At 42.6% G+C, this 21,787-nt stretch overlaps 1 protein-coding gene across 9 annotated transcripts in view; it reads right to left on the reverse strand.

Moving 5' to 3' along the window:
* The window catches only part of RBPMS (RNA binding protein, mRNA processing factor), a 162,594-nt gene that overhangs the window by 115,897 nt on the left and 24,910 nt on the right, over positions 1-21,787 (reverse strand). Inside the window, exon 1 of one of the 9 annotated variants that reach the window (XM_053659928.1) lies at positions 16,348-16,377. The exons of the other annotated variants lie outside the window; for them this stretch is intronic. Within the exon in view, the coding sequence (XP_053515903.1) occupies positions 16,348-16,362 (15 nt within the window). The 5' untranslated portion in view covers positions 16,363-16,377. Of the gene's footprint in view, positions 1-16,347; positions 16,378-21,787 lie in introns of those variants that run through there. 9 annotated transcript variants of the gene reach the window in all.

A 21,787-nucleotide genomic window follows, 5' to 3' on the forward strand; every position in this document is an offset into this window, starting at 1 on the left:
CTGTAAGTTTGTTTCATGCTGAACTGCTTAATTATTAATTCTTAGGAACTAGCATGCAAGCGATTAAATATTCTACCCCCAGGGGTTTTAAGAACAGTCTACTTTTAAGCACACATGAAAATGCTGGCTTGCCACGGTGCTCTCGACTCTAACGTGACTGAACGCAGCCATCTAAAACTGTGTCATTGCGATCCATTCCCCTCCCCTTCATTTTAAAAGGAAAGATGTTTGAGAGAAATAAACCATGTGTTAATTTATTTTCAAGGGTAACCTACCTTCCATCAATGTCCCTTGTAATCCCTCCATTTGTTTAAAAGAAAGATAAACTGTTCTTTTAAAAGGCCTGGAGTCCTGCTTCTAAACAGGATATCCTAGTTGACTTGGAGTGTAACTAAATGTAAATCGTAATTTTTCATGATTTTCTGTTGAAACCCAAATCTGCCTATAAAACTATAGGCTCTGGTCCTGAAGATGGTCTTTCCAAAAGCACTCTTAAAGGTCAAAAGGAAGTCTAAGGGGCTCTCGGAGGAGCAGAGCCCCTGGGGTCTGGCCTCCGGTTTGGTGAGAGGAAGGTGTGCCTCCGGTGAATGTCCCAGGCGACACTGCCTGCCTGTCCCCTCCCGAGAGGAGCTGGGATGTGAGGAGGACAGACTGCAGACCTACAAGGAACTCGGAGCCGGCAGCCAGGGACAGAAGAAACCAAGGAGGTTCAGGGACATAACCGAGACACGGGGCGCCTAACCAGAAAAGGAAGAGCATGCGAGAGATTTACTATTTTAACTAAAACCCAGGTTTAAAATGCTATGAGCTTGTTGTCTTTCACATTTTCCTTTATTTTTTTTCATTCTCAATTAGTCTCAGCAAGGCACTTTAGGAATACATGCCAGAATGGTAGACTGTTCAAAAGCCCAAGAATGTGGAATTAGCACTGCTTTAACCACTGTTTTACAAAAGTCACCTACTATTCTCCAGTATTCCTTACTGACTGAAGAAATGAAACACAATGTGTTGAATTCCTAAATTTCTAATCCTGATTTCAACTCCAGGGACAAGGCAGGCAGGAGGCTGGATGAGAAACGTGGACATAAAAGTTCCTCCTACGAGTATGGTCTCACACTGGATACCCAGGAGAAGCTGGGGATTTATAGAGCTGTATACTATTTGCCAAACATACTACTGAGCACTTTACTTTATGCACTATTTATTTAATCCTAACTCCGACTAGATGAACTAGGTACTATCTCGGTCACTGTTTTATAACTGTGGAAACGAAGGTTCAGAAAGCTTAAGTAATTTGTAACAAAACTAGAAAATGGCACAGCCGAGACTTAACACTGAACAAGGCCTGTGAGCTTTAAACCAGCAGTTCCCAACCATTCTGGCACCAGGGACCGCTTTTGTGGAAGACAATTTTCCCACAGACAGGTGGCGGAAGGGAGGTGGAGGGGATGGCTTTATGGCTTGCCACCAGATCCAGCTTCATTGTCACTTGCTACTACTCACTGATAGGGTTTCTACATGAGTCTGCAAGCAACTGGTATGTCACGGTCTCTGTGCAGTCAAACCTCTGACTAATGATAATCTGGGTTTACAGCCACTCCTCAGTCCACATCATGCCTCCGGTCCATCTCAGACCAGCGGGTTGATACCCGCTGAGGGAGCACACAACCTACATCCCTCACGTGCACAGTTCACAGGAGGGTTCCTGCTCCTATGAGAATCTAATGCCACTGCTGACCTGAGAGGAGGCGGAGCTCAGGCGATTCACACCAGCGATGGGGAGCAGCTATAAACACACGGACGAAGCTTTGCTGGCTGAGCCTGCTGCTCTCTAGGTGCAGCCAGGTTCCTAACAGACCAGACCAGGACCAACCAGTCCGTGGCCCTGGGGTTGGAGACCTGTGCCCTAAACCATTACACCCATTTCTATCCACTGCTCTCTCTCTCTACTTCTCCAAATGCTTACCTATTTCCTACCAGCCACCCTTTTTCTGTGCACGCATTCCATCTTGAAAAAATTCTATCCTCAATAGATAAGGTGCCTTGACTTGAATTTTAAAAGCAACATTGTGAAGAGGGGGAAGGAATGGAAAGGGAGCTAGTTTTAATACTAGTACAGAAAACAGCGGGACAGCCGATTCAGATGACCATGGTAGGAACGGCACAAGGCCCAGACACTAGGACTGCACCACCTGGCGAGCATCTTGGTGACTTCCAGCCAGAATGAGACGCTGTACATTTAAAAATGTGCAACAGAGGACTTCACACACGCTTCACTGTACAGCAGAAACACGACACATAGAAAACATAGGTAACACTTCTAATGCTTTACTAACATACAGTAAATTAGTTAAATCCTAATATTCTAATCCCCCACACAATCCCTCAAACTTCCTTGCTAGTGAGGACTACGTTGTATATTTCTGAGGACCGGCCTGTGGTGCAGGCAGAATGATGCCTGCAAGTTCTAAGATGTGCCCATAAATGTGGCATATTTTCTTATTGTCTAGAAGATACGACAGTTTAAGATGAAAGCTTCCTGTGGACGACGGCAGAACAGCGAAAGAAAGACTCCCTGGTAAATGTGGACCCACGAGGGACCGCTTCTCAGGCTTTCATGTCGGGGAGAACACGTGTCTACTGGGCTCTAACCACACGCTGTTTTCCGCGGTTGCCGTTAACATCGGGCATTTGTGTCTACACTCTCCCCCCAAAGTTACTCTAAGGTCAGGACTAAATATCATCTCTTTTAAAGCTGAGTTTATTAAACTGATGACTGAAAAATTAGTCGATCTGCATTAAATCTTAAAATAGAAAAGCAGAGAAGCAGAAGAACCCGAGATACAATTTCTTCCTTAACCCCCTCGGTTTCTGAGCAGTGTGAAACAGAGCGGCCTCACTCTTAATGATTGCTGGCTTTGATTCTTACTCGTTAAATGATGAATAAAATGTAAGATTTTAAATAATGTGACACACCTAAAAATAAAATGTAGTAAATGACCTGTTCAATATCACAGACTTACCGCAATAAAGGAGAAAGTGACTGGAAGGAATTACTGTCCACAATAAGCTATTAAATCATCTCTAAAATGAACAGCCTGCCTACTATAATGTTAAATAGGAATAAAAATAAATGTATACAAAGAAACAAGGCCAACTCAAGAAGGCAATCTCTGGCAATTTTGTTGTAACTTTCCAGGTTATTTTTAGTGAACCACCACACTGATGTGTCTTAACTGACCCACTGCCCCTTGTAACAAAGTTCTCACACAACTATAAAGTTACAGTCAGACTAAAAATAAATGATAAATGTTAGGGAGAAAGGAAAAATATAAAAACTCCACTATCAGTTTTCCCCTACAGAGGATTAATTATTTTTAGGAACTCATGGACTATACTGCTTTATGGGTAAAAGTGGAATTTATAGTTCTTCAGAGAGAATAGCTACAAACCAGCAAAGTAATCTAAACTATGTTCTTCTCCTTAAGACTCTGAATATCTATGTATTTAGTTACTTCTGTCAATTTGTCTATTTCTGGCAGACATAGGTTAGTAACAGTTCCCTTAAACTTTGAAATTTCCCCCTTAGAGATTATGCTGCTTTGCAGGATCTGGTTTATCTTTTCAAAAGCATCCATTATTCTTCCAAACATGTCCATAGTCTCCTTTTGGTCAGGCTTTGTTTGACTGGGTGTATTAGGTGGAAAGTGGGTGAAAATCTAGAGCTGTAACTATTTTCTACTCTAAGACCTATTAATTTATTTTTAATGAATCTTAATGAGGTAAAATGTAAAATACTGCTAGACTTTCAAACTATGAATTCATACAAAACATCTCACCCCACACAGCCCTAAACTCAGGAGTTTAAACTTTCTTTGAAAAAGAGAGCGAAAATCTTAGAACTTTAGTTGCTTAAAATGTAAGATTTTTTTTTAACATTATTGGATGTTCCAGAAATGACCCGCTCACTGAAGCAGAGCAGATCAAATGATTAAACCCACGGGGCTTTCTGTCCATAGTGGGTGCTTAAGAGTAGAGGCCAGTCAATGCAGAAGTCACAAGTTAAAACACACCAAAAAGCATTGCAGAGATTATCTGAAACCTCTGAAATAAACATGCTTCCACTCTAAAAATCTGTTCTGTGAGGAGCCAACTGGTAGGCAAGGCAAGACGGAAGTTGGGAGGAACGTGGACTGTTTCTGCTCCACCCTGTCCTCCATCTTTTCTGTTCTTACACAACTGGACAAAGAATGGACCTGAAACCCAAGTGAAATAGTAATACATGAAAAGAACAGTTATGTGTGGCCCCCACCATATCCGCTTTGAACCACAATGATTGAACTATTCTTACAAATGACAAGCCAAAAAGCCATGACATATGGAAAAGAATCCAGTTCTGCATATACTCTTTACATTGTGCCTACAAATGCTTTATATATATGGATCCACAGACCCGAATCCAAATTCCAAAACCTAAAAACTCTGAAAGCCTCGAGTTGTGTGTTGGGAGGAAGGAGGTTATATGTACAAACTCACTGGTAGTAAAACGTAACCTGAAGTGATATATAACTATTTATAGTTTTAATTTATCTCACTTAGCGTTACTATTTGTTTCAGAGCAAAAATACTAATGTAGTTAATTATTAGGTGCCACATCTGACTTCTTGAGGGTAGTCATTACCTATGGGTTATGTACTGTGTTACCTTGTAACATCTAAAAGGTTTTGAAGCACATCTGGTCCCAAGGATTTCAAACGAGGAAGTGTGAGCCTGTATCAATTCCATTACCCCTACCACTACCTTTATGAGATAGGAACTATTCTGCAAAGGAGGAAACAGGGTTACGGAACTGTCGAAGGCAGGAGCCCCCAACTTTTGGGCTGCGGACAGGACCCAGGCCACACAGGAGTTGAGCTTGAATGTAATGTACTTGAATCATCTGGAAACCATCCCCTCGCCCTACTCTGTCCATGGAAAAATTGTCTTCCACAAAATTGGTCCCTGGTGCTAAAATGTTTGGGGACCACTGGTCTAAGAAAACTGTCCATGGTAAAAAACAAACAAAAAAATCTGGTTAAGTCTTAATGCTAAGAATTTAACTCAAGCAATTCAAAGCCCGGACTCTGAGACATATTCTAGGCAGCCCTTTCTTTTTACATAACACAGATAAACTAGGTTTATTATATTCTAGCCATAATTACTGAAATTATTAATGCAGGAGTTAAAAAATATCTTTTAAAAACATAGGCTTCAGAAAAAGTATAATAAGTACTCCATTTTAAGGAAAATAAGCTTTGGGCAATCTCATTTCGGTACTTTATAAATAAGCAACCTCCACTAGGCACATGGCTCCAGATCAAGGCTGTAGATAAACGGCAAATCTTGAAGTGGCTCTGTCACACCTGTTCTTGGAACCATCACCATCCAGGAGCACAAAGACACCTAAACACATGCTTTTTTCATTGCTCTTATCACAAGTAGGTGTTTCCAGAGACACCTTAATACTATGGTTTAAAAAACCGTGATTAAGGACCACTGCACCAAATTAAAACCACAATGCGATCTCACCCCACACCTGTCGGAATGACTATCATCAGTAAGTCAGCCAACAACAGGTATGTGAGGACGTGGAGAAAAGGAACCCCCTGTGCACTGTTAGTGGGAATGCAGACTGGTGCAACCACTGTGGGAAAAGTAGGAAGGTTCCTAAAACAATTAAAAATAAAACTACCAGCCCTGGCTGGTGTAGCTCAGTGGATTGAGCACAGGCCTGCGAACCAGAGGATGGTGGTTCGATTCCCAGTCAGGGCATATTCCTGGGTTGCAGACTGGTTCCCTGCAGGCCAGTTCCCAGCAGGGGATGCACGAAAGGCAACCATACATTGATGTTTCTCTCCCTCTCTCCTTCCCCTCTAAAGATAAATAAATAAATAAAAATCTTTAAAAAAAATAAGTAAATAAAAATAAAATAAAACTACCATTATGACCCACAATTTACTTGTGGGTATGCATGCGAAGAAACCCAAAGCACTAACTTGAAAGACTGTAGACACCTCTGTGTTCACTGCAGTGTTACTTACAATCAGCAAGATATGGAAGTGGCCCAAGTGCCCATCGGTAGACAGATTTAAAAAAGCCAATCTACAATGGAGCATTACTCAATGATAAAAAAAAAAATGAAATCTTACTATTTGTGACAGCATAGATGGACCTAGCGGGTACTATGCTAATTGAAATAAACAAGTCAGAGAAAAACAAGACACCATATGATTTCACTTTAATGTGTGAATCTTGAACACGAAACTGTAACAGAGGCACAAGTACAGGCTGATGGCTGCCAGAGGGGAGGCCATCACTTGGGGAACTGGGTGAAAAAGGTGAAGGGATTAAGAAGTACAAATCAGTAGTTATAGAATCATCGGGAAAGTAAAGTAGAGGGCAGGGTACACAGTGAATAATATTTTAGTAACTATGTATGGAGCTAGGTGGGTCCTGGAAATATTGAGAGGGATACTTTGTTAAGAGCATGACTGACCACTGTGCTGTATACTTAAAATGAGTACAAAATACAATATTCCATGTACACTAATAGAATTATAAATTGTAAAAAAACAAACAACAAAAAAAAACGAGCCCAGGCTGGTGTGGCTCAGCAGATTGACTGCTGGTCTGAGAACCAAAGGAAGGCTGGTTCGATTCCCAGTCATGGCACATGCATGGGCTGTGGTCCAGGTCTCCAGTAGGGGATGCATGAGAGGCAACCACACACTGATGTTTCTCTCCCTTTCTTCCTCCCTCCTCCCCTCTCTAAAATAAATAAAATCCTCTTTAAAAATAAAATGTAAAATATAAAAAAAAAAGTCACTAAGGGACAAGCCTTTGTACAGCCCCTACGGATGGCTCCAGTTCAATCGCTAACATTACCCAAAACGCCAAACTCTGACCCTTCCCTCCTCCGGGAGCAGGAGGGTTAACACACCCCCCAGAAGCATGGGGGCTCTACTGCCCCCCAACCACGCTCCAACGCGACCTACACCAGGGCCTGTGCGGGCACGTGACTGCGACCGGAAGTGGAGTGCGCATCTGACGCAACTTCCGCCCACACTGACGTGACTTCCGCCCACACTGACCTGACAGCGCAGCACAGGCACAGCTGTGGGTGTCCATCCACGGAAGAGGGAAGGGCAGAGAGAGCTGAAACGAAGGCCCAGGGATAACTGGCCCCGCTGTCGGTTAGACCAAAGGGGCAGGGGGATGTGACTGAAACAGAGCCGCGGTGACCAGCGGGGAAGGTTTACAGAAACCCGCGCCCTGGGGCTGCTGGAGTCGGAGGAGAGAAACCTTCGGGGACAAGCTCTACAAAACCACGAACTAAGGTGGAAAACTCGTCGAGACCTGCAGATGCGAGGCAGAGAGAAAACGGGTCGTAAAGACTCTAAAATGTTTTATTTCAGATTAGTTATGTCTACATCACCAGAGGGAACACTGTGCATACGGTAAGATCCAGGAAAGGTTTGTTTAGAGTTGACATTCTGTTGCTACGCGCTGAGGTCAGAAATTTCCCATGTTCTTCTGTACAAGTTAACTTGATTCTCTAATATATGTAATATGTAGAAGGCAGATTACAAAGCTATTCCTGATATATTAAGAGGGTACAAGAATTTGAAACACTATTGATGACAGATAAATCAAAGTTCCAGAACATTGGCCCATTTTTCTCTCATATATTTGGAGGGTTCATTTTTCAGACTTAACAGCAAGGAGACATTTTGGAACTACCCCGCCCCTGTAAACAGAGCAAGGACGGAAATGAGGCTTTACGAGGAAAAAAGGGAAACACTGGAGAGACTTGAGGAGATCCACCACCTTATCCATCTTCCTCGACTGTACGGTCTCTGGAGCATTTCCATGAATGGGCGAGAAACACCCCAGCGTACTGACTGTGTACACCTGTTATTTGTAAACCTTCGTGACATGAGTAATGGTTTCCCTCCAGTCTGTTCTACTAAACTTCGCTTTTTTTTCTGTCAGCATAATAGTTGTGCAACGTTGAAATCTGCCGTTTTAGCTACCAAAATGTTCCACTATTTTTTTCTATTAGGGTTAAAAAATGCCCGTGCAGGCTTCGCTGAAAAGCAAGAAGAAACAATATGTCAGCATTGCACCAGATCTATTAAAAACAAATGAAAGAGAACAGTTTTAAAACTCAGCTTTTCAGGGACTCCAGGCACTCAAAAATTACTTTGATCCTTATGGTTAGTGTTAAAAGTGTACAATTACTATAAGAAAGAAAAGAAAAGAAAGAGGAAGGGATGGAGGCGTAAAGAAGAAAGGCTTGCTGAGGATGTGGAGAAATTGGAACCCTTCTGCACTTTTAGTTGGAATTCCAGAACACTATGGAAAACAGTATGGTAGGTCCTGAAAAAATTAACATATAATTACCATATGATTTAGCAATTCCACTTCCGGGTATATATTCAAAAGAATTGAAAGCAAGATCTAGAAGAGGTATTTGTACATCCATGTTCATAGCAGCATAATTTGCAATGTCCAGGACATCAAAGCAATCTAAATGGCCATCAGTACATGAATGGACAAACAAGATGTGGTTTTTATATACACGCAATGGATACTTTGGGGGGGAAAAAAAAAAGCAGTTGACTCAAAACTTTAAAGACTATTAGAGTACCCTGTTGACCAATTTATTTTACTAAAAGTCAACAGGCTTTTTATCTGCAGAGGAAGATGGAAATGAATAATAAAAAAACTTAAAATTGTGCTATAAAGCAAATTTGCATAATAGATAAATCATTTCCTAAATAAAAACAAGTTTTTAAAAAAGCAATTGAACAGTTCGATACAAAATTCTTCTGAAGTGGACTTGTTTATCCAAATGGCAAACTCTGATAAGGTCTGCCATTTTCATGTTAGTCCTATAATCCTGACAACTCTAGGTCAAACTGCTACACACATCACGACAAGGAGTAAATATTTACATTTCACTACTTCTTCAGTTATATTCAGGAAACATTTATCAAGTGCCCATGAGCAAGGATCCTATGATTGGAACACAATGAACCCCTATCTTTCTTTTTAAAATAAAACACGAGCAAACCACAACTGCATGAAAGAATACAAGGCCACCAACAAGCTGTGGTGCACAGCCTTGGAGAAGCAGGAAAGCAGTGGCATGTGCTGAGAAAACTATCACGTCCTAGTTCTGCATAGCAGGGCTGTGCTCACAGTACAAAATCCCATCTGAAGACTGTCAGGAACAAGCCGGAGAGACAGAGACATGCAATCGGATCAGTAAAGGAACTGGAAACCATGGCACATAAAAATGGTTGAGTCAAGTACAGATGCTTAGCTTGGAGGGGAAAAAAGCAAGGCTCAGGTTAATTACGTAGTCATCCAAGTAGGCAGAAAGAGTGCCAAACATGGAAAGCATAGGAGTATGCTTTCCTAGGTCCTAGGTCCTAGGTCCTAGGAGTATTACCACCAAAAAGCAGGCTACCTTTTAGAATGGAAGCTCCTGGCACCAGGAAATATTTAGGTGTTTGGAAAAGTGAAAAGAAAGCCTGACTTGAGAGGGAGGCTAAAGCAATTACTGTAAGCAAGTACAATTATTTTCTTCAAAAGGAAAAAAGGAGAGCAACTGAAAATAACGAAATTGTAAATAAGGGCTCAAGGGAATGTCAGCAAAACTGTTTCCTCCCTGTATTTTCCCATATTCCAAAAAAAAATTCTGTCTTGGATCAGTGTATTCATGACTTGTCTAACCCAAAGCTGTGTCTTGCTCTCCCCGTCACTGGCTTATCTTCGAAGCCTCCTCGGGATTCTTCTTGTACGAGTCTTCCCTAGTTCTCCACCCCCCACCCCATACACACATAGTGCACCCCCACCCCCAGTGGCTGCTGTGTCTTCTCTAAACGTCCAAGTTTTCTGTGGGTATCACCCACACAGTACTCGCTGCCCCCATCTGGACCGGATGGATTTGTGTCTTCTTTGGACGCCTGTCCCTTAGAAACATGGTTCATAACCTTTTTTATTTTATGGCATTCAGCCTTGCTGAGGCTGTCAATTCCTTGAAGATGGAGAGGTCTTCCTGTCCCTGCTACACAAGAGCTCTTGGTAGATGGTTAAACGGAATTCCATAAGCTAGCCCCCAGTAGAAAAAAATCTTACCTGGAGAACTAAACTGTGTGCATGCAATGTGTGTGATGAGGGAGTAACTGCTAAGATCAAGTAAGAACAGTTCCCTCATTTTACAGCCTTGGAAAGCTAACGTGACTTGTTGGTCCAGGAGCATAAACAGTGTTTTTTTACTTTTTCTTTTCAAATTGCAAACAAAACATAGACTGAATCACCTCAGAAGTCACGGCCTTGGTTCAGCACCACCTGAGATTAATGACTGCACAGTCATTCTATTCTTGAAATAGCTTGTACCTGAAAAGCCATCACCTAGATAATCATGTTTACAATGACAAAAATCAGGACATGAGCGTCCTAGATCAAGTCAATAGTTACACTGCTTATAAGAGCAGCCATCACTTCATGAACTCCTACTATATATACCAGACAGTTGACCCAATCACATGCGTACAATATCTCATTTAATCATCCCAGTGCTCTTGCCACAGCAGGTATAATTACGCCTGATTTACAAATAAATGAAGCTCTTTTTGCCCAAAGACAGAACCTCAAAGTTCAAGTCTGGATTTATACCCACGCTTGTCTGACCTTGAAGCTCCTGCACTCTTTGCTTTGATGCTTTAAGTACTTACTGTCTTACAGTTCCTCAAAGCTGGTCCAGTTCTATAGGATCATGTTTCTGGGTGTTGGGAAAGGAATACACATGGCAGAGGTGGTACAGTTCAAGCAAGGGCTTAGAAAGCCCGGCCCACCAGGGTTAGCGTCCTGGCACTATCCCTCACCGACTCAGAATCATCAAGACACACAGAAGAGGCGTATTATGAGAAGCTTAACAGGGTCAATGTTAAGAAATGAAGTCTTATTGAGTAAGAGTTATTCGTAAATCATCACCTTAAAATTCATGGCAGAGTATAATCTTTGGAAGGAACCGGATAAATTATTTCAAACTATGTATGACAACCCTAGAAAGAGAGACCTCACCTCCAAAAAAAAAAACTTAAAATGCAAACATAGAGAACTCTATATTTTGCCTCCCTGTTCGTGTTTATTTTGTATCAAAATTAAGTGGCCATTGGAAGAATAAGTTTTTTCAAAGTTCTGGAAAGTCATCTTAAATTAGGCCCCGGAAAGAAATGGAATCTCTTTTAGTAATGACTCTTGTTTTCTTTGAAAGTTCATGTTCGGGTCAGCCAAGTTTTAAACGGTAAAATTATATTGCTGTGTTGTTAGTCAAGTTTGGAGGTGGGGTGGGGGTGAGGCCGCTAGCTATTTGGATTACGGCGGGACAGTTTATCTGGTTTCTCTACTGAAAAGGAGGGTCTATTCCGAGGCAAAAGACAATCATCTTAGAGGAGCAGAGGCCTGCCTGCCCTGGAAGTCTGCTGAATGTTCCACATGGGAAGACTCAAGGAAAGTCCAGTTCTCCAAATAAAACCTGTTTTCATGGCTTGTGTGATTTTTCTTGGGTCAATGGCATGTCTAAGCTAAAGGGTTTTTCTTTCCTTGTTTTGCTATGTTGCAATTCAGCCAAACAGAAAACAATTGCGCTGTGATTTTATTTATTTCTTGCCTTGTCCTAACAAGAATAAAGCTGTATTTGGTTTTATTACAACAGCTGTTGTCCTGATCTTAAATAATCAGTTGGGTAAACCTGCACGCCACGCTCGCACACGCCACTGGAGCCCACCTGACTTTCGCATGACCATCTTCTGTTCTGTAACTCCCTTCAGGGGCTATACTCACTGCAGTTACGGGAACCAAAAAAAAAGCGGTCTGGTTGACAGAAAAGGAAAACAGGTAAACAACGCAGGTTAAGGCAATAATACCCAAGGAATATACATTTCACTCTCGGAAGGATTTAAGTAGCCTTGGCACCAACATCCTTAAGGGACACGGAAGCCAGTCACGAGCAGCGCTGTGGTCAGTGCTGTGTCAGTACCAGATGACCAGAGGGCCTGAAGATGGCTTGCCTCAGAGAAAATAATCAAATGCAACAATGAGACACCACGCTAAGCTGTCTGCAGTTTTCCATCTAACCAAAGACTCAGAGCATCTCATGAGAAAATGGGCTAAACAAGTGTTGCTTTTTGATAGGAGAGTCAGTTTATTTCAATTATAGGATTACTTCAAATCACGTTAACAAGAGACTGGTACCCAAAAAAGGGGTCTTTTGAAAGTGCAATCAAAAACTATTTCAACTCTGAGTTGATACAACAGAACTGTACGCTAACATGCATCATTATTGAAAGAGATGCAACTGAATGAGAGTGGACCTGGGCTCCTTTAAAAACCACATTTTTTACATATTAAAAGTAAACCAGACCCCAAATCACTTATTTTTCTGCACTGTAATCATCCGCTTCATTTTTCATTGCTTTCACCAGGAAAAAGGCCTTGTTTGTTTGTCTTTACATTTCAGCAGCTCTCATAATGCCTTGCACATGGCAGGCACTTCGTTTATCTTTTCGGAAGAAATGAACTATAAAAGGTATTTTTAACATTCAGAGAGCTTTCACCTTGGCCGGCACAGCTCAGCTGGTTGGAGTGTCCTCGAGCGATCAAAAGGATGCGGTTCAGTTTCCATTCGGGGCAGATGCCTGGGTTGCGGGTTCAATCCTTGGTTTGGCCTTTAGAAGAACTACTAAATATGGTATTAGTACGTGTCTGTCCCTCAAAGGATATCCACGCAAACACATGTAAAAGGACCGCTGCCTGCTTACTCCTGGTGAGCCCATCAATAACTGAGATGGCTCCCAGGAACCCGTACACTACTCTTGTAACATACCATCTAAATACCAGTAATTTTAAAAATGCTGTCACATTATTGCACTTCTGTTCTTTGATATGATGTACTTTGTGACACAGTCTGGGGGAATGAATCAAAGTATCAAAAGCTATTAAATAATTCACTACGAGACTGGTTTTCTGGCCCTGGCTGCTGTGGCTTAGTGAATTGAGCACGGGTCTGCGCACCAAAGGGTCGCTGGTTTGCTTCCGGGTCAGGGCACATGCCTGGGTTGCAGGCCAGGTCCCCCAGCAAGGCATGCACGGCAGGTAACCACACACTGATGTTTCTCTCCCTCTTTCTCATTCCCTTCCCCTCTAAAGTAAATAAATAAAACCGAAATAAATAAACAAATAGTTTTTCTAAAATACTTGGTCCAGCACAATGCCCCCTTTTTATAAAAAAAATCATAAGCATGTAATTCTAAAACACAACATTATCGCACTCAAGAACACCACGTGACATTTTAGGTGAAATGTTCAAATGAAAACTATAAACGATTACAGCCATATTATTACCCTCCCAACCACACTCCGGTGACTTCTACCGGACACTGTGTGTGACCCAAAACTACATTTCTGGGATACATACTACAAAGCCCCCTCTTTGCTTCCAGCTCTCAACGACCTTGTTTCACATGACAGCATAGAAGGAAGACATTCAACTTATTCCGTCTCTGTATGATGGAGTTACTACAGGTATATAATTTACTAGGTATAATTCTCTCCTCTACTGCCAACGGTGGCAAGCAAAGGGACTTTTGTGACTTCACATTTTTTAAATTGCCAAGTTTTCATATAGATTCTGTAACCATACAGCTATAAACTAAGGTATTGTTCTATAAATCAGAAGTACTAGGGTTGGGGCATTTAACTTGTTACTATTATTTAATTTCTTTTAAAGCGCTTTCCTTCTTTCAGTTTAATAATTAAAAATCACACACTGACCTGCATTTCATTTCAAAAAAGGAGATGAGAGTATATGGACAACATGTTCTAAACCATGGGAACCTAGAGATAATAGTGCCATTTATTGGACTGCTGAGTTTAGAACCTATGTAGACACCAAGAAGCCAAAACATGAAAGGAAAAAGCTGCACAGAGCTGATGAAAGAGACCTTGCTGGGTGACCTGATGACCCAATGGCTAAGAACATATTTGAGACCTACTATAATCACTTACACTTTTATTACAAAATAAGATTACAGACTGTTTTTATACATCACTACCAAAAATTGGGGCCATGAATACCCATCACTGGAGGAGGTGGTTAAGGCTCCCAACACTGTCATTAGCTTAATTGTTTTGCCTTTTTTTGTTTAAGGGAAAACTAAATACCCTCCCAGGAGGCCTGATTTCACTTTTAATTTAAGGCAAAATTTAGTCATGAAAGAACAAAGGCCGTGCTGCCTGGGGAGTCTGGGAAGGCTTTCCAGAAGCAAGAGGTGTGCTCCAGGTCAGCTGGACACCTCTGCTGGGCAGATGATACACGGGCACCCAGGACCAGCCATGTGGCATGTGTGACGGCGGATGGCACAGACCCGCCCCCACACCCATGACACAGGGTCCCATGGCAAATCTCTCCACCGTTTTTGACCTCAGTTTCCTCCGTTGTCAAGGGAGCAGCTGGATTAGTGAAGCCCTCCAGTTCTTCTGCAAGATGTCTCTGTGCTGCCCACAAATAAACACACAAAGGAAAGAACCCCTTCAGTGAATTTTTTTTTCTCGCCACAGCTAACTTGTCTTAGAAATAAAGGCAAATGTTTTTGTGATTAAATGCCTCATGGAATTCTCACAAGGCTGACTCCCAGGGCTACATACACTCGGTGGTGACCCCTACACTCTCCTCCAAAGCCTGCCGGGGCTGCTGAAAGGTATTTGAAAACCACAAGGTTTTGAACAAACTTAAACTGTAACATTAAAATAGTGTACACTGTATTTCTTTTTTAGAAAGTCCTATTCCACAGTATCTACTTTAAAATGACTAAAAGCCCTCACGTAGATGACTGTGAGCATCAATACAAAGATGGATGGATGAATGTATTTGACCTGCACTGGGATTAAAGCTTGGAGAATACAGAACTGACTGAATTTCTATAATTCGAAGTAATGTCATCTCCGACTACAACTGGGTTATTTTTAAGAGTTTTCCATTCACTGAATAACAACACTGCTTAACAGTATGATTACATGCATGATGGCGAGCACTTGCCGAATATTTCCCATGGACCAGGCACAACAGGCATTGGTCCCCTCCGTCCCCAACAAGCCTACAGATGGGGAAAGGGAGGCACCGAGACAAAGTAACTTCTTCACGAGGCTGCAAAGTCAGAATACGAATCCTGGCATTCTAATCCCACAGCCCACTTGTTTCAACTCTGGGTGGCAGACGTACCTAGCACCTGACACCGTGCTGAGTGATCAAAGATGATTAAGACAGCACTTGGTTTCCAGGCACTGCACTCTGCCAAACATATAAAAAGATAATAACAACATGGTATCTGTGCTGTAACTCTGGCCTGAAGTAAAAATCGCTGCAGCCACAGAGGAGAGGCTGCCTGGGGAGTTGAGCAAGGCTCCTGTACTTGAGCTGAGTACTGAGAGGTGAACAGGCATTCCTGGGGCGCAGGAAGAATGGAAGGGCATTCCAGGTAGAGAACAAACAGCAGGTGCCAAGGTACATAAAGGTGAGTGTGCTCGGCGAATCCAGTGTGGACAGCAGGGAAAGACGAAGGCAGGGCAGGGGTGAGGAGATTCTGTAGGTTAGTTAACCGGACCCCTTTCTGCCTCGGGTCCTGTCTGGCTACCGGTGGCTAGAAAGCAGAACCCATCTGACAGATGTCTCCTCCGGGGACAATATCTGGTGGATATTAAAAGGCAAATAGTCCTGGCATATAAACAAGAATGTAAACATGATACACCAGTTAGCTGAATTTTAGAGCCGGCTGGCAGACGACAGCACGCAGGGGCAGGGGCGGTAAACTGGCTCTCGTGATGAACTGCCATATACTGTAAAGCCTCGGTTTGTGGCCCTAAGGGGTTATGAACAAAACACAGTGCGTGTGTTTTCCAGGGAGAATGTCCATAGCTTTGACCAAAGCAACAATCACTGCTTTCAAGCAGGCTCAGAGCCAGACCGCCAGGCATCTTAGAACACCAGAGGCAACTCTAAGACGAAAAAAAAAAAAAAAAAAAATCACTGCAAGCAAAATAAGAAAGCCATTCCCCACCCCTCCTTTCTTCCTCTTGGGCCTTACTTGAAATTCTGACAAATACTTCAGCTCCAGACTATGCAAAAGACCGGTAAGATCTGAGATAGTTATGTTTGCCTAACTTTACTCACGTCACACATGCAAGCCTGCCACCTACTCAGGACCCCAAATGTTCCAAGTTCACCTAGAAGGTACAAACCCTCCAATCTGTCATCTTCTCCAAAGGAAAACCTTCCCTCCAAACAGCAAAAACAGAAAGGCAAGAGGCTGGATCCACGCAGGTACTTCATTAACTTCTCTGAACTAATGTTTACAAGAAAACTTAAAAATAAACCACACTTCAGTGAAACTCACTTTAATTTTCTACCACAAGATTAGAAGGGTGACTGGCTGCTCCCTGAAAAAAAAAAGTCACGGAGGAGTCTGCACACAAGAGACCTTATTTACAGATGGACGACTTGGCCCCCTGGTGGAACCCGAACATCGATCCACCATCTGCCTGTCACCATCACATCTGACGTCACCAGCATTTCAACACAGCATAATTCTTCTGTTGTCAGGACAGCAAAACACAACCGCTGTTCGACTCTGTGGCGCCATCTTTAAAGCAGTGCATAGGTCAAGGGAACTTGGGCAACTTTTCGCAGAAGAGACAAAGAGAGAGGAGCCCTGGGGCGTGGAGAGCAGAGGGCGGGTGAAGAGAGCATCGGCTGGAGTCAGCAGCAGCCTGGGTTCGAGTGCCAGGCACTTACACGGGACCAGGATGAGCTCAGGTCGCTTGCCCTCTCTGGTTTCTTCATCTGTCAAAGAGGGGCCACGGCCAAACCTTGCCCTCAGAGGACTGTTACGAGAACTCATTAAGTTAATGTTTGTAAAATGTTTTTAGAACAACAGTACCTGGAACCTAGTATTTGACAAATACACTAACTCTTACTAAAAATGCTTGGTTAAGGAAACTAGCTATTTCAACGAAACCACCCCCATCCCAAGAAAAAAGTATGTTCAGTAAGATGTCAATATCCCAAGTTAATCTGTCCAATGTTCGATGTGAAATAAAACACTAAAAGTAATCACTACAGTGCAAATAGTTTAACTGTCGATGGAACAAAAAATATGTAAAAACCAAGAAATCAAGTTTAGTGAAAGAGACATTCTGTCACCATGCGAGGTGTTGGAGATAAAGAAATTAAAATTACTCTGCGTACGCGATGCATCTTTGGACCCAGCTGCAAAGACACGGACGGCCCAGGGCTCACGCCCGAGCGTGGCGACACCACACTGAGGAGCCCAGCCGCACCTTACGAAGGGAGGCAGGCATTTCTGCAGAAGCGATAATGGAGTGAAGCGCACTCTTTAATAATGGCTAATGCTGGTGTTGGGAATGTGTTTTCGCTGGGAAAATTAAAATCGTGCCGGAGCGTTGGATTTTGGAAACACACAGCCATGTTTCCAGGGACAGGGAGCACAGCCCCTCACCGCAGCCTTAACTGCTCTCTCGCTGTGCCCTGAAATTTACTCCGCAGCGAAATAAGCTGCTTTTCTCAAATTCTGTGCCAAACTCTGTGTCCTGTTTTATGTGTGATATCACCTTGGGGTTCCATGAAGCAGGCATTATCATCATTCTCTTCTTGAAAATAGATGAAGGAACTAATCTACGCTTGAGAGAGGTTCAAGGTTCCCCCTGCCAGCAAGTACACTCTGAACCTGACTATGAATCCAACACAAGCATGTACCTTAAATAAGTAATTTATAACTAAATTTCCAACATCACCAAAGCTGGGCTTACTCACTGCTCCATAACCAGTCTCATTCCACTTCTCAATGATAACCCTCTTCCAAATAAATAATAATAATAATTGTTGAGCACATTATTTAAATTCTGAGACATGCTTTTTTTTTGAGGCATGAGCTGTGCTCTAAAAATGTTGCTACAATTCATATACAAACCCTCTGCTGCAGATTCTGTTACTCCAAATTTACACAAGGAGAACTACCCTCAGAGAAATCAAGTCACCCCCCCTCCCCCCCCAGGACATCACAGCTAACAAATGACAGAGCTAGGCCAGGACACCAGGATTCCACACCCACACTGCCGCCTTCAGAGCTGAGCACACCACTGAGAAAACTCCTCAAAAGCACCATCGGGCCTTTCTTCTCAACTGACCCTCGTGCAGGGTCTCTGATAAGCTAAACTAAGATTTCTCTTTCTAGGAAGACCCCCCCCCCACTGCTCAACCAATGAACTCTGCAAATCGTTTGGTCCTGAAGGGCACCAGTGGGCGTGAGATAAAAGGAGAAATGAGGAACTAAGAGAGAAAGGAAAGGTGAAGGGGGAAAGAGGGTAAGGAGAGATGGAAGGGCAAGGGCCGCTCTCCCAGAGTACTTTCCTCGAGACCCCGCCCACACTGGGGAAAAAACACAGGCTAGGCTTCCTTCCCTCTCGCAGCCCAGCCCTCACCAGTCCCAGGAGGCAGCTAGGCAACCAGGCCTGTGGTACACACGCAGAGGAAAGAGGTGCCAAGCCCTGCCACACCAGTCTTCCAACGAAAGCAGAACTGATGACCTATAAATATCCACAAGGTGACAGAACACACGAACAAAGAGATAAGGGGCAAATATTACAGAGTCTGGCTCTGCTCCAGCCGGAGCAAGAACGTAAGACAATGGTGGACAGAGGGGGACACTGGAGGGCTGGGCTGGGAAACCAGACAGCGAAGCCTATGGCAGTCCCACAGCCAAGGGACCCACACGAAGCTGGACAACTGTCCTTTTAACACAGCACCGCATGGCAAGGGCACAGACTTTCTGTATTTCAGCTGCTCAGAGGGCTCGGAGCCCGCTCCCCAGCCCTGCTTTGGAGAGTTGAAATCAACAGGTAAATGACCTCTACAACATTAACTGTGAATTACAAATGGGCTTATTACTGCAGTAAATAGGATTTCCTGTTTCCTGAATTCCCCTAGCACAAATAGTAGACACAAATATTGACTGAAAATGCAACTTTGATTCAGTAAAACACATCCATTCAATACCATTCAAAAAATGTGATACGTCCATTTTTAAAAGAAGGTACATTTGTTAAGTGTATTTCCTACCACTTTTGGGGGGACTGTGAGTTCATAAAAGGAAAAAAAGGAGCCCTGGCCGGGCAGTTCCATTGGTTGGAGCGTCCTTTCTGCACACCAATAGGTGGCAATTCAATTCCGGTCAGGGGGTATCCCTGGTTGGGTCCCAGATGGGAGGTAACCAATCAGTTTCTCTCCCACTTCGATGCATGTGTGTGTGTGTGTGTGTGTGTGTGTGTGTGTGTGTGTGTGTGTCTCTCTCACACATTAACAAACACACACTCTGGCCCCGGCTGGTGTAGCTCAGTGGATTGAGCACCTGCCTGCAAACCACAGGGTCACCAGTTCGATTCCCAGTCAGGGCACATGCCTGGGTTGCGGGCCAGGTCCCCAGTTGGGGGTGCAACAGAGGGAACCACACAATGATATTTCTCTCTTTCTCTCTGTATCTCCCTTGCCCTCTCTCTAAAAATAAATAAAATCTAAAAAAAAAAGCAAACAAACATACTCTGGTGAAGAAACATATACTCTGGTGAAGATCTGGGGTGAGGAGGAGGACAATAAGCCCAAAGTGGGAGGATTTCCAAAATCTACCCTCAGATATGTCCAAATTTGTACAGAAACATGCATTTAGGTTTCTCTCAGATATCAGACACTTCAAAAGAAATGCTGTGGCCTAAACAAAGCCCAAACTGGTGTATAAAACAACAGCATTTAACCCTACACATTCCAGCCCAGATGCTATTGTTTTTAAGAGCCTTTCCTCACTCTGCGGTGATTGCTTTATTTTTATCTCCATTACAGCTGTTAGCCTTTCCTGAAAGGTTATGAAAGTTTAACACTGTCTACCCGTTCCATGACAATGCTGGGCACACAGCAGGTACCTAGAAAACTTCAAAAAAAAATCATCTATCTGATGCTACGCTCTCCAATTTAAGAACACTACATATAATATTTAGATATGACACTTGCACTTCAGACATTTTTAATGGGAAAGACAAATGCACAGAGTCGCGAGCTGTGGAGGACTCATGAAATCCTCACCAGGAAGAAGAAGCCAGGCTATGCCCACCTTTTCTCCAAGAAACGTATAATACTCTGAGAATTACTGCTGCGGAGGTGCCTGTCCAGAACGAAAGTTAAATTAGCCTGGTGGCTGCTGTCTGTTGATAATTTCCTTAGTGCCAGGAAGTTGGTGAGAATGTGATTAAACCTGTTTCCGCCCTTAACTCCACCCAAGATGCTATCAGTTTGCTAAACAGAAGGCTCTGCAGCTGACCAGGGTCTTACCCCACTCAGAAAACTTAAGAAAAACAAAATACACTGTGCCACATTTTCATGCAAGTAATCACAAATTCTAAATCCCCTTCCATCCTCACCCCTTTTATTCATCTTCTTTGTACCTCAGCACACATGTAAAACGTGGGCAAAAAGTAAATTAAAATTGGCTATTTCATGACCACAACTATTTAGTAAATATTAATATTTATTATTACATTTAATAAATAGCCCCCCCTCCAAAATATACTATCTTTTTAATTGACAAAATGAGAAATCCCCCAGGGGAATTCTGGTAAAAGTTAGAATTATACTCAATCCGTTTAGAAACTGGGAAACACTTTTATACTTTATGAAAAATGTCCCTGATCCAGCTCTATGACCGTAAGCAGCTCATTTCACTTTTTGGGGCCTTCACTCTCCTCAGTTAGTGATTTGTTGCTTTTAACTACAACATTATACTATTTAAAAAATTTTTTTTACATTTTGAAATGGTGAGGAAAGTCCCCCTTCATACTTCTTCTTCTAACACATTTCTTTGGCATCGTTTACGTTTATATAAGTCCAGCTGAAGTTGAGGACTGGTTACGTTCTTTTAAAATTACTTTGAAATTTGTATTGAAACTGTATTTAATTTGTAAATTAATTTGGAGGAAATGGATAACTGTAGAATCCCAATCCAGGAACAGTCTTTATCTTCATTTATTCAGGTCTTTTATGTCCTTCAGAATACAGCATTCTTCATGGAGTTCTGGTAAATCTGTTTTTACTGTTCTCAAGAATGGTAATTTTTTTCACTGCTTGGATCTTATTTATTACTTCTAATTGATTAGTACCACTTTCCTATGCTGGTATATTTTTAAAAACACACACACGCACACATACAACCCTGTGATGTTGTGTTGATCTTGTCTGGGTACCTTTCTGAAGTTTGTTATTTGCTCTAATTTTTTCCCAATAGGTAATTGTGGATTTTCTCAGCAGACAGTCACACTGACGGCAAGAATGACGATTTGGACCTACCTTTAAAAGACAAGCAAAAGACTAGGGGGATATTTCCCAAATACCTGTCAGAAAGAACATGCATTAGACAAAGTTCACTATGTAAAGCGTGCCTAGAAGTCAATAAAGGCAAACCACCTAATAGAAAGTAAAGAATATTAGTAACCAAGAATATTAGTAACCAAGTTATCTAAAAACTAAAACCAGGGAATACATGAAAATGTTAAGACTTTATTAATAGTAAGAATACAAGTCCTGGCGGGTGTGGCTCAGCAGACTGAGTGCCAGCCTGCA

The sequence above is a fragment of the Artibeus jamaicensis genome, unplaced genomic scaffold (assembly GCF_021234435.1).
Source record: "Artibeus jamaicensis isolate MK-2021 breed Jamaican fruit bat unplaced genomic scaffold, CSHL_Jam_final scaffold_833, whole genome shotgun sequence".
Lineage (NCBI taxonomy): Eukaryota > Metazoa > Chordata > Mammalia > Chiroptera > Phyllostomidae > Artibeus > Artibeus jamaicensis.